Source organism: Ursus maritimus, unplaced genomic scaffold, assembly GCF_017311325.1.
Source record: "Ursus maritimus isolate PB19 unplaced genomic scaffold, ASM1731132v1 scaffold_11, whole genome shotgun sequence".
NCBI lineage: Eukaryota > Metazoa > Chordata > Mammalia > Carnivora > Ursidae > Ursus > Ursus maritimus.
The window spans coordinates 20,571,589-20,585,876 of NW_024423453.1; the positions used below are offsets into that span (position 1 = coordinate 20,571,589).

General features: G+C 33.4%; 1 protein-coding gene across 1 annotated transcript in view; it reads left to right on the forward strand.

Annotated features, from left to right (window-relative positions):
- The window catches only part of HSPA4L (heat shock protein family A (Hsp70) member 4 like), a 51,869-nt gene that overhangs the window by 13,703 nt on the left and 23,878 nt on the right, over nt 1-14,288 (forward strand). The window contains exons 3-11 of the mRNA XM_040626293.1: nt 946-1,086; nt 2,804-2,926; nt 5,993-6,092; nt 6,453-6,586; nt 8,385-8,629; nt 8,767-8,843; nt 9,443-9,594; nt 10,041-10,147; nt 13,063-13,196. Coding sequence (XP_040482227.1) covers nt 946-1,086; nt 2,804-2,926; nt 5,993-6,092; nt 6,453-6,586; nt 8,385-8,629; nt 8,767-8,843; nt 9,443-9,594; nt 10,041-10,147; nt 13,063-13,196 — 1,213 coding nt within the window. The remainder of the gene's footprint in view (nt 1-945; nt 1,087-2,803; nt 2,927-5,992; nt 6,093-6,452; nt 6,587-8,384; nt 8,630-8,766; nt 8,844-9,442; nt 9,595-10,040; nt 10,148-13,062; nt 13,197-14,288) is intronic.

The window sequence follows — 14,288 nt, forward strand, 5'->3', positions numbered from 1 at the left end:
CCTGATTTTATAGGAATAATTGACTCATTTATCTAGGAATTTTTGCTTAAGACTTTTATCAAGGTTGTCTTCTAATTGGTATATATATGAAAATGTTTATCTTCTCCTACACTTTCATATTGTACATAAACAAATGTTGAGTTTGTGCCAAAATGACTTCTTCACTAAAGTTTACATCTCATATTCTTTGTGATCTTCTAAGCATATCATAGATAACAGAGTCTCTGAAGAAAGCAAACTAAAGAGACACTAGTGTGGCAATTAAGCATCCCGGTAGTTTTCATATCGTAATTCCAGAGCAAGATCTATTTGGCTTTAACTAAGAGGGCAGCAACTGGATCTGAGTATTATTCTGTCGCTTGAACTACATGTTCTAGTTAAAGAAAAAATTACTTTGCTAAAATATAAGCCATTTGCAAATTAAGATACTTTAACTTTGCATCGTGCTACACAGAAGGAGTTTAAATTTACTAGCCTAGGAGCATTTCTCAACAGTGAGAAATTTCATTCTCGCTATATGAGAAGTTTCACAAAGAGGAAAAAAGGGGGCAACATGGAAGAGTGTTTCAATAAAAACAGTAATGAAAGTGGAAGGAAGAGAACTCAAATGTATTAATTCACTAAAGCAAAAGGTTGAGGAAAACCAAAGAGATGAGTTGTAGATAGATTTTCACTGTATTACTTGAAAAGTTTTACATTTTTGTTCTTTTTTGAAAACATTATTTTGAGTCTACATTCCTAGGATAGGAAGAGAATTTGGAAGGCAATAGATAAGATGCATACCTTCTTATTGTATAATTTTACTCTCAGCTGGAAGCTAGACAAATGATTGTGTGTCATTCTAAACTCAAATGTGTAGGATAAAGAGACTTGGTGGTCTTAAGTATTAGCATAGTGTTTATTTTGCATTTATTAAATATCGGTAAAAATGTTTACTGCCAACAGATAGTCACGAATGTAAGAAATACAATTCATGGCTTCAAAAAGCTTCATGGGCGATCATTTGATGATCCCATTGTGCAAACGGAAAGGATCAGGCTTCCTTATGAACTACAGAAGATGCCTAATGGAAGTGCAGGAGTTAAGGTAAGCTTCCCAGAGTACAAACATATTTAAATTCAAGAAACCAGTTATAATATTGCCTGTTTGTAATTTAACTTTTTTCCTCTGGACGCAGTACATGTATATCAAAATTCAATTTTTGTAGTAAGCTTTAGTGAGTACAAAAAAATTCTAATTAGATAATAATTTTTAAAATCCAAACAATACTTTCATTGTTAAGGAAAAATTATTTGAAGAACTTTTAGAGGTGAACAGTTTTCAAGCAATAAAGGCAGAGGCATAAGTGATTTAGTAAAATCGGACCTCATAAGTATATTCATTGTTATATTAAAGCAAACTCTACTTCCAAGTAAGAGATGGACTCTTGATTTTTAATTCTACATCCTGAGACAGTAAGTTATAGATTGGTTAACAAAAACATGTTTGTTGATTTTTCAGAAACTAACAGAATATCTCAAAACACAGTTACCATATGACCCAGCAGATTCACTCTTAGTTATATACACCAGAGAAATGAATGATATGTGCACACAAAAACTACATGATTGTTCACAATAGCATTATTCATAATAGCCAAAAAGTAGGAACAATCCAAGCGTTATCAGCTGATGAGTGGATAAATGAAATGTGGTACCTATACAATGGGATATTATTTAGCCATAAACTGGAGTGAAGTACTGATATGTACTTCATACAGATGAACATGGCCACATGAATATACATATATACACTTAAACGCATGTCCATTGTGCTGCTTGAGAGAAGCTCTTCCAAAGTTTGGTGTTAAGAGAATAAAATTTTGTTCACTGAAGACACAGAAGTAAGACATAACTTTTTCTTCAGTAAATTAAATGTAGTTTTTATATGGGTTCCAAGGTAACTTTGTATTGCTCATAAATTTATTGGTTATTATAAAAGGGTTTGATTACTTAAAGCACACATCTTCCAGTATTCCTTTGTCAAGCTTTGTAAAGTTTCCTTTTGTGTGCTTAAATGTAACCTACTCTTAAACCCGTGTATAAGATGAAGTGGTTTTTTGGTCTAAAAACCATAATTTTGAAATTTCATGTATACATTTCTAATACTTAATTTATGATTTTCCCAGAAACCTTGGAATAATACATACCATACCTCTTTTTTTTTAATGAGAAATTTTCTTTCCTGATGTTCTCAATTCCTTTTCCTAAAACTGTATGACTAAAGCTTTCATTTTAAACCCAAAAGAGATCTAACTTTCAAAAGAAAGATTATTTGATCTTTTTCTCCTTCATTATGTACCTGGAAAGTGAATGATAAAAATTGCTTTTGTGAGAGGCACCTGGTGGCTCAGTCAGTTAAGCGTCTGCCTTCAACTCAGGTCATGATTTCAGGGTCCTGGGATTGAGCCCCGCATTCGGCTCCCTGCTCAGTGGGAAGCCTGCTCCCTCTGCCCCTGCTCTTGTGCAAGTGCGTACTCTCTCTCCCTTAAATAAAAGCCTTTTTTAAAAAATTGCTTTTGTGGGAGGCAGAGATCTAATTCAGGAAGACATTTTTGAGAACAATTTGGTTATAATACTATGTATAAGGCACTTGAACTTTAGAAATGAGAGGTTGTGATATTAGAATAATCTTTTCAGAATATAACTTCTTGAGCAAAGACTGTCTTTTTCACTGTTGTCTATAATGTATAGAGTAGATCCTCACAAAATACATACTGGATGAATAAATTGACTCTTAATAAATATCTCAACTTTGGTTTTAGGTGCGGTACCTAGAAGAAGAGAGACCTTTTGCAATTGAGCAAGTTACTGGAATGCTGTTGGCTAAACTTAAAGAGACTTCAGAAAATGCTTTGAAGAAACCAGTGGCCGACTGTGTGATTTCAGTAAGTTTTATTTCAGTACTTTTAAATCACACCTTTCAGTATATTAATATTCTACTGAAATATTTTTCTTCCCTTTTCTTACTGTTTCTGATTGTATTTAGTAAATGATCTAAATCCGTTTTATTTTTTCGTTAAAAAAAAAAAACCCACCTTATTTGGTAAAGTTTAGGATTGAGTTAGTTTCCCATAAAGTCAGTTGTGATAATCTGTGAATCTTAAGAAACCATTGTATATGATTAGTGACTGCTATAAGAATCTTTACTGGTTGCCCTTAACTTCCCATTTGTAGGGACCTTAACATTTCATGGCAAAGTTGAAAATTCCCAGTTGGGAGATTATGTATATTTATATATTCTGTATCAGAAAGAAAAATATCTTTTTTAAAATGAAAAATTGGATATATTTAACATGTTATACTTTCAGAAATTTTGACATGTGCTTACACACACAAAACCATCATCAATCATTATCAATATTGTAAACATATTTATCACCCCCCAGAATCCCATTGTGCCTCCTTTAAAGTAAAAATTGTTTACATGTAAGTTGTGCAGCATGATGCTTTGACATACATATACATAGTGAAATGATAATGATTACTGTAGTTGAACTAATTAACATACCCATCTCCTCATGTACTTCTTTCTTTTTTTTTTTGGTGGCAAGAACACCTGAGATCTACTTTCTTAGCAAATTTCCAGTATACAATACAGTATTATTAACTTTAGACACCATATGCTATACATTAGATTTCTAGAATTTATTTATCCTAGGTAACTGAAACTTTGTAATCTTTGGCCGGTATCTCCCCATTTCCCCCACCTCCTTGCCCCTGGTAACCACCACTCTACTCTATGCTTCTGTGAATTCAACTTTTGTAGATTCCACATATAAGTGAGACGTATAGTATTTTTCAGAAAGAAAAGGTCTTTCTTAAAGGATTCTTAGAACATTTCATTTGCTCTATCTCTTGAGATTCCATTATATACTGATAACTTCTTAGTTACATGTTGTCACTTAAATGTGAGTATAATTTCTAATACTATTAAACTTCCCTAAATTCAAGAGTCTTATGTCCTCAGAAAAACAGAATCAGATTATGAACTCCAATGGAATTTAGTAATTAGATTTTTATAGGTATTTAGAATTTTTTAAATGAGAGAAAAATAATAGAGCTTTAATATTTTGTATTCTGACAATTTAATAATAGCAAATAATAGAGCTTACCTTTGGCCAGGCTCTGTTATAGGCATTTAATATGTATTAACTCATTTAATCCTCAGAACCACCCTATGAAAGTAGGATATTTTTAACTATAGTTTTATAGATTAAAAAACAGACACAGGGGGGCGCCTGGGTGGCTGAGCCGTTAAGCGTCTGCCTTCAGCTCAGGTCATGATCCCAGGACACCTGCTTCTCCCTCTCACACTCCCCTTGCTTGTGTTCCCTCTCTCGCTGTCTCTCTCTGTTAAATAAACAAAATCTTAAAAAAAAAAAAAAAAAAGACACAGAGAAGTTAAAAAACTTGTCCAAAATCAACAGAGCTAATAAGTTGTAAGCCAGAAATCACACCCCCATAGTTCATTCCCAAGCCTCTGCTTAGAACTCTTCCATTGTACTGCCATTGAAAGTATACATCAAACTAGGTTTGGTTTTAAAATCCATCTTAAATTCAAATCCTTCCCTATTAACTATACTTGATAATACTTTCACATCAGAAATTAGTGTCAGAAGAGAGCATCATGAACTTCTTGGCCATTATTTACTTGGTAGTTAGTGTGATAGACCCATTGTGAGCTATATAAGAGGAAGCATTTTTTTCTGTTTTCTGCACATTATATCCCTAAGTGGTTAGAAAGGTACCTGGTACATAAGTGCTCAATGAGTATTAAATGAAGTCTATACTATAATTTAGATTTTTGTCAAAATGATAATACCAAAATCAGGATAAACAAGTTTATCAAAATTCAAGTTCTTTTTCTGTTGTTAATATCTGTTAAATGAAATGTCTAACTTCAAAAACCAATAAAATTGGAGACAACTTAAAATTGGAAGAGCCCCAAGTCATTTTGTACATGAGTATACTTAATTAGCTTTTTTTAAGATTTTATATTTGAGAGAGAGCACGTGCGTGCGCACATGCTGCACACACGCACGAGTAGGGCCAGGAGCAGGGGAAGAAGCCAGCTCCCTGATGAGCGCGGAGCCCGCAGCTGGGCTGTATCCCAGGACCCTGAGATCATGGCCGGAGCCTAAGTCAGATGCTTAACCATGAGGCATCCAGGCATTCCTACTTAATTAGCTTCTTAGAAATCTGTTAAATCAAAGCACTTCTTAGTTTGACAGAACTAAGTATATGTAAATCTTAACTATAAGTTTAAGTCTCAGTTTATCTTTTAATGAAGTCTTTGTTTAATTAACATTAATTAAACATTTAATGTTTTTTGGTGATTTTAAAAGAAGCACATGCTCCTCGTAAGTCCCCTGCAATATAGCTCCCCCCTTCCTTTGAGATAATAGCCACTGTAAACTTTTGGGTATTATATTCTCCTGGGTAACACATTACACAAAAATCATGCTACACGTGTCCTTTTCTCTAATGCAATATAGATACTGTTCCATGACCATTCAGATCTGCCTGATTCTTTTTAACAGCTACATAGGATTCCATTGTGCAGATATACCAAGATATATTTAACTAATTTGATTTTAACAGTCTTGGGCTTTCAATTTTCCATTATTAAAGATGAACAAACATTTTTTTCTATAGATCAGACCTACACAAGAAGGATTTAGATGAACATATTTTGGAAATCCTGAAATATTATTCCATCTTATTAATTGCTTTAAATTTGTGGTCATTATTAGGTCAACACTTTATGGTATAGAAATTGCCAAAAAGAAAAAAACTAGTATTTTTTTTTCTTGTTTATTTGAATAGAATGGCATTCTTTGTCTTAAGCCCTACATAAGTTTTAGACCAGTTATTTTACATTTTTAATTGATGAAATGTTTAAAATCTATTAGATCAAACCAATATATTTAATTACTGTTTTAAAATACCAGATTCCTAGCTTTTTCACTGATGCTGAGAGAAGATCTGTGATGGCTGCAGCCCAGGTTGCAGGTTTAAATTGTTTAAGGTTGATGAATGAAACTACTGCAGGTAAGCACTTTGCAATTTGAAAATCACTGTCAGAAAAATACTGTTCTAGGTTTTTTTTATCCAAATTAATATAAAGCATTTATCTTTTTTAAAACTCATTTATGTACTGGCTCTTGTAACCTTTGGTTTTGTAGTACAGTGTTTTGCTAGAAGTTAAACATGTCTTACATCTGCTGTAAGATTTATTTATGTTATAGATGGGTAGAGAAAAAATAAAATTAAAAACAACCAAATTATAAAAAGTTAATTTACTTTGAAACAATTTATATTACTCTCTATTACAGTATCAAAATGATTTATCTTTTGTTTTCCAAGTGATTGCTCTCCTGATACTAACATAATTTCTTTGTTCTTACACAGTTGCGCTAGCATATGGAATTTATAAACAGGATCTTCCCCCATTGGATGAGAAACCAAGAAATGTAATATTTATTGATATGGGACATTCTGCCTACCAGGTTTCGGTTTGTGCTTTTAACAAAGGAAAACTTAAAGTAAGTAAATAAATGATTTGCTGTATGTTAAGAGCATGTAAGACTATATAGAAAACCTTAGTGCCTGGGTTTAAATCCTGGCTCTGCCACTTAAAAACTGTGACCTTGAGCAAGTTACATAATCTCCTTAAATCTTAGGCTCCCCATCTGAAGATAATATCAGCATTTTTGAGGACAAATGAGTATAAAATGCTTGGAATGCCTTATAATAGATACTGTAATATGTATTAGCTATTTTTATTACTGTCAAGGTGTTAAGTCACTTATCAGGGAACATTAAGTACATTACTATCCATAAAAATACTTAGGAAACAGTTTCTAAAATGATTCCCTTAGTTTTATAAACACTCCTTATCTAGGAGTTCTAATCATAATTTTCTATAATGTGCCATCATTTAGTTCTGTGTGCTTATCTTATAGTTTGTATTTGATTTTCTATTCATTTTTACATTGATCATCTTATCCATATTTATGTACTCTCTCTCTCTCCATTAGTTACATGTGTAGAAGTTACTTAGAAGATGACATATTTTTGGTTATCCAACGGACCTTTTAGGGCCTTTTGTCTCACAGTTTATAGTAACATCCTTGTAATCAGAAAACTCTAGGGAAATGACTCATAATGAATATAGAGTAGTCTTCAGTAAATTGGTTTAATCTTTGCTATTTAGTCTTGAATTTTAACTTAAGAATATATTCCTTCCTTTTTAGTAGATAGCTTAGAGTAGCCATATCTGTGGCCCTTCTGTCCAGAAGGATGCGTGTTTGCACTAGTCACATACCAGTACAATTTTGCATTTAATTTTGGGTAATACTGATCCTAGCAAGAAGTCGATCCATGAATTCTCCATGCTAGCTGTGGGATGACTTCGCATTCACATTACGTTTACAACTTTCTGTAGGGTTTACTATTGTTCCATCACATATCCTTGTGAAAAAAACCTGATGAGCCACACCAACAGTGGGGTTCTGTTTTTTAAGTGACCAGTGTAAGTAGTCATTTGCTCCCTCTATGTTGGAGAGAGAGACTAGGTATCTTGCTCCTGCGTTTTCAAGAGGTATAGTGTTGAAGTTCTGTGACTTGTCTATTCTTCTTCCATCCATCCACTAGCTGGGGCTCATTGCTCAACAAGTTTTTTATATTAAATTATTGTCTCTCCTCTTCACTTTCTTCTGGTTTGTTGTTTTTTGTGTTTTTTTTTTTTGTTTTGGTTTTTTTGTTTTGCTTTGTTTTTTTCTGGTTTTCATGGGTTTTTTTTGTTCTATATTTTTATAAAAATAGCCTAGCCTTTTTTTTTTCTTTTTAAATAGTAGTCAGGAGGCCTAATTCCTGACCTATAAATTGACCAATTGCGGTATTTTAGATTTAATCTTTGAATTGGCTTTTCTTGGCTGTTTTGTTTTGGTTACATGCTTAGGACTGTTCCTTAGCTCTCTTGAACTTGGTTTTTGGTCTACCTGTTCAGTGCTGTTGTAAAACCAACGGATATGAGATAGTGAAGTTTCCATTGTTGTAACTCAGTTATTTCAGAAATAGAATTAGTTATAATTATGATATATGGATCTGTAACCCAAAACAGATAATTCAGAATGGGTAAGTATGTTGACTAAATATAAGTGATAATTAGTATAAGCAATAGCAAGTTTTGACACCATTTTGATTTTTGACAAGTTCTTTGGCTTTGAATTTATTTTAATTTTAAAAGGTGTTTTTTTGTTTTTTTTTTTTTTTGGTTTTTGTCTTTTTGAAAAGCATTTATATTTCTGAAAATTTAGTTCTGGTTTTTTGGTTAAACAGGTCTTGGCTACCACCTTTGATCCATATTTGGGTGGCAGGAACTTTGATGAGGCTTTAGTAGACTACTTCTGTGAGGAGTTCAAGACCAAATATAAGATAAATGTGAAAGAAAATTCTCGGGCCTTGTTGCGTTTATATCAGGAATGTGAAAAACTGAAGAAGCTAATGAGTGCAAATGCATCAGATCTTCCACTGAACATTGAGTGTTTCATGAATGACCTTGATGTTTCTAGTAAAATGAACAGGTACCGTGTATGTTTTCACTTTAAGAAGTGTTGGCTTATTTTATGTTTAGATCATGTCTGAGTTTTTTTGTTCTGTTTAGAAGATGTACTTGAGTTTTATATCCCAAAATGATGAATTTTACTTCATTTTCCCACAGGGCTCAATTTGAACAATTATGTGCTTCCCTCTTCACCAGGGTTGAGCCACCGTTAAAAGCAGTAATGGAACAAGCTAGTAAGTATAAACTACTAGACTAACAATCAGAATTGTATCATGGCATTAACTCACTTGAATGGGGTAGGAAATGGTAAAAGCAATAAAAACTTCCATTTGTTTTTTGAAGATTTGTATTTCTCATTTTAGAGAGGGAGATTATAACTTCATTCATAAGACCAAGGGCACTATGAATCTAGGTTTATGAGAGCAACTCCTGGCTCATGTTATTGTTTACATCATAAAACTAGCACTAGTTATATTTGGAGGTATTTATATGTAAGTATATTGTAAAGTCTAAAATGAAAATAAAGTAGAAATGGGACATGATTGCTTTTTGTTAAGGTTTTTTGGTAATCAGTACTCTTTATGGGTATTTGTGAGGTCTGTTATTGTTGTTACTCTATCATCTGGACCAAATGCAGTGCCTAACACATAGATAGCTAATATTTATTAAGTTTTGCCTTATTCCAAAATTTGTTTTTATCTTCTTTCTGTTTAGTCTTGTTTTGAGCAAAAACAAAATCCATTTTTTTTAAAAAGTACTTTCCAAGGTCTTTTGTTAACATTTTTATATAGATTATCTTATTTTTCTCAATTAAAAACATTTTGTTTTCCAGACTTGCAACGTGAAGACATAAGTAGTATAGAAATTGTAGGGGGAGCAACTCGAATTCCTGCAGTGAAAGAACAAATCACTAAATTCTTTCTTAAAGACATAAGTACCACATTAAATGCTGATGAAGCTGTCGCAAGAGGATGTGCATTACAGGTATGATTATTAATCCTTTTTTTTTTTTTACAGTGTATATTTTGCCAGAAATATGGCGATAGGCCTAAAGGGACCTTTTAATATTATCTGTTCAAACCACTTGTCAATAGGCTAAAAATAAATTAAAATTATTCCTGATAAATAAGTCTTGCGTCTTTCCAATTTCTGTTTTCAAACTATCAGAGGACAACATGTCTGTACTGTAGTGAAAGAACATTTACTTTATGAATTCTTGTAATTATTCCCATTTAAGATTCTTTTTTCAGATTTAAAAATATATTTTTATAAGGTCATAGAGAGTACTCGACACTTTAGCTGTTAGCAAAAGACTAATTTTTAGGATGTAATAATTTTATTACAAGGACTTTATTAAGCAGTTCAATCAGGGTAACCTATGGTATGTTTTGTGTTTGTTGATTTAAATATGGTATACATCTTATTTTCAGTGTGCGATTCTCTCACCAGCATTTAAAGTGCGTGAATTTTCTATAACAGACCTTGTTCCCTATTCAATCACGTTAAGATGGAAGACCTCTTTTGAAGATGGAACTGGGTAAGTTACTTTTAAAGCCTTGGTTAGAGCTTGTTGTAAGTAACCAATTGAACCTACTCTCTGAACTAGAGGAATTTATGCATCTAAAATTCTCAAATACTTTTAAATAAAATGTTAAGAGAAAAGGAACTATTAACTATTATGTAATCTGTAAACCATGATGGCATATTTTTAATTAGTATTTTATTGTAAAGTAAATCATTCTTATTTTCAAATAAAATCACAATATGGAAATATAAAAACTTAAAAAACCTGGATCTGCCATGCCGCAACTCCTACTTAGCCCATTTTACAAAGGTAACCATTGTTAACAGCTATGTTTATATCTATCCATTTTTTTGATTATCCAAAAATAAAAGCTGCACTTTTTAAATACATCATTATCTGAGTGTCTCCAGTGCAGCTTGCTTTCTAAAATGTTGTATATTACCTTTCCATGTCAACAGTGACTATTTTCTCAGCAATTGTGTGTGCCATAATTAATTTAACCAATACACCCTAAAGTCCTATTTTTTTTTGATTCAAGCAGTACTATTGGAAACATCCTTGTACACATCTTGTTTAGTTGTGTTTAGTAAATCTGTAAGATAACTATATAGGACTGAAATTGACCCAGAGATAGCATTATTATAACCAGTACTGCCATATTATTCACCAAAAGGATTATACTAATTTATGTTCCTTTTAAATTGCTGTGAATTATCTGTTGTAGCTCATTTTCTTCTGTGCTTTTAAAGATAAAATTCCGAAAGTGAAGATAAGTACTTTGTTACTAGATTTGCATTTCTGACTATCATGAGTCACAGTCTTTTCATGCTTTTATTGACATTTACATTTCCTTTTCCATGAACTGCTTAAGATTTAAATAGCTTGCTTCCCTGCTAAAATAAAAATTTGTGTTTCAAATAATATATTTGACTACTTTTCAGAGCTTATAATTTGTACAATAAGGTAAACCTGTATTTAGGTTTTGAAGTTGCTTTTAAAATTTTGTTCTGTGCTCTATACATCCACACCCCCAAGAAACTAAAATTTTTGCACACATTCTGAAAATATGGTTTATCAATCTGAATGTTTTGTAGAGCATTTAAATGGCATGTCCTAGTGTCAGTTTTGAGGCATTTCTTGCCTTAAGGTAACTTCAGGGGCAGCTGGCTGGCTCCGTTGGAAGAGCATGCTACTCTTGATCTTGGGGTTGTGAGTTCGAGCCCCCTGTTGGGTGTAGAGATTAACTTAAAGAAAACTTTATTTTTTTAAAGATTTTATTTATTTGAGAGAGAGCATGAGCAGGGTGAGGGGCAGAGGGAGAAGCGGACTCCCTGCTCAGCAAGGAGCCCAACGCAGGACTCCATCTCAGGACCCCAGGGATCATGACCTGAGCCGAAGGCAGATGCTTAACCAACTGAGCCACCCAAGTGCCCCTAAATAAACTTTAAAAAATATAAAGTTAGGGGCGCCTGGGTGGCACAGCGGTTAAAGCGTCTGCCTTCGGCTCAGGGCATGATCCCGGCGTTATGGGATCGAGCCCCACATCATGCTCCTCTGCTATGAGCCTGCTTCTTCCTCTCCCACTTCCCCTGCTTGTGTTCCCTCTCTCGCTGGCTGTCTCTATCTCTGTCAAATAAATAAATAAAATCTTTAAAAAAATAAAAAAATAAAATAAAATAAAAAAGATAAAGTTAATTTCAGTTAAAGATACAGTGATCCAGAAAAAATTATAAGAAACATGTGGGGAGTTAAGTAAATCTATCCTAGTGATTATAATAAGAAAGTAAAAGATAATATTGATTCTTGAAAAGTAGGATAGAGGGAAAGGTCCATGAATATGAGATTTGCAAACCTTGCATAATGAATAGGGTGATGGTATAGTATTATAGAGTGAGTTTCTGGGCCACTATAAACAATAGTTGTAAGCCATTTCCGTTAAACTATTTAAGACTGGGAATTGTTGGGGCGCCTGGGTGGCACAGCAGTTAAGCGTCTGCCTTTGGCTCAGGGCGTGATCCCGGCGTTATGGGATCGAGCCCCACATCAGGCTCCTCCACTAGGAGCCTGCTTCTTCCTCTCCCACTCCTGCTTGTGTTCCCTCTTTCGCTGGCTGTCTCTATCTCTGTCGAATAAATAAATAAAATCTTTAAAAAAAAAAAAAAAAGACTGGGAATTGTTATGTGGGTTTATAAAACTTCCTGTACTGGAGAAGAGGAACTACTAGGACATTATTACATCAGGTGAAAAAATTGGAATATGGATTGTATGTTAAAGTATTAGGGTAAATTTATAAAGTTTACAGCTGTACTGTGGTTATGGTAGAGAATATCCCTGTTAGGAAATACACAGTGAAGTACCCAGGCATAAAGGGCCGTAATGTAGGTAACACCCTCCACTGGTTTGGAAAAAATATACATGTACACAGAGTGTGCACTTACGTGATGAAACAAATGGAATAAAATGCTGACAGTAGTAAATCTAGGTAAAAGATATACAGGTGTTCCTTGTTCCTTGTGCTGTTTTATTTTTGCTCCTTTCTGTCAGTTTGAAATTAGTTTCAAATAAGTTTTTTTAAGGGAGCTAGAAATAAATAAGGGTTACATATGACAAGTATTTTGAATAAGATTTGGTCCACATATGTGAGCAAAAAACTACTTCCTGTATATTGGCCTCAAAATATACCTAATCTCAGTTAATTTTTTTTTTTAGTAGGATAGAATTGTCTGTTACTATGACAGAGATTCTAAAAACTTTGAGCCATAAACCTATCAAATTGCATGTTCATAGCAAAACCAGTAATTCTTTTTCTTTACATTTCTGGTTAGTGGTCTTTACAGTTGCTGCTTTTGAATTACGAATGATGTGGATTCTGTAATTAGATAATTAGACAACTTTCTGTTTGAACTGTTTTCCCACTCCCATTTTAGGGAATGTGAAGTATTCTGTAAGAATCATCCTGCCCCATTTTCAAAAGTCATTACTTTCCACAAGAAGGAACCATTTGAACTAGAAGCATTTTATACTAATTTACATGAAGTGCCTTATCCCGATCCAAGAATTGGTAAGAGAACTCAGGAAAAAAATTTCACACACTTTTGCCTTTTGTAAATATATTTTTGAATCAAGGAAATAAATAAATTGGTATTTGAGCTAAGTTAGCACTGAAAGATATTCATACTTTTTTCTAAACATGCACTGCTCACAATTTATCCTAGAGTAACAGCAGGTTTGAGTATTTTTAATTCATTTTGACTTCTCTATTTAAAATGTTCTGTAATTTGCCTGAAAGGTTTGGGTGAGGGTCATTTTTTATGGAAAAACTCCTTAATCAGTAAGTTGGAATTGTGCTGCCAGACTATTTAAACTTCGGTTCCTAGGCAACAACTAGGATGCATATCGTTGGATTAATACAAAAGTGAGAATTTGGGACTGTGATAACTGTTTAGCTGAGTAATCTTTTTTAGAGATCTAAAAGTATGATTTTTATAACATTTAAGAGAAGGAATAATTTATAATTCTTTAAATTTTCTGTTTGTATTGCTTTTGTTGGTAGACTAAAAAGGGAACGATGTGACTATCTCAAATACATTATTTAAAGCAGTAGAAATAAATTATGGAAGGTGGAATTAGTTTGCCAGGGCTTCTGTAACAAAGTACCACAAACTGAGTGTCTTAAACAGAATTTGTTGTCTCCAATTCTAGAAGCTAGAAGTAGGAAATATAGTGTTGACAGGATTCCTTCTGAGGGCTTTGAGGAAAGGATCGGTTGCAGGCTTCTGTCCTTGGTTGGTAGATGGCCATCTTCATGTTCACATGACATTCTCCCTATATGTGTATGTCTCCAAATAAGGACACCAGTCATTGGATTAGAACCCACCCTGATAATGTCATTTTAACCTGATTACCTCTGCTAAGACCCTGTCTACCAAGTAAGGTTACCATCTGAGGTACTTGAGAGTAGGACTTCATATTAATTTGAGGGTGAGGGTCTCAATTCAACCTATAACAAAGGTCAACCAAATTTTTTACTTCTCAGTTTTTCTGCCTAGTATCCTCTCTCTACTATGGATATCATTACATATTATGGATTTTTAAAAATAAAACAACAGAGGGGCACCCGGCTGGCTCAGTCGGAAGAACGTGTGTGAATCTT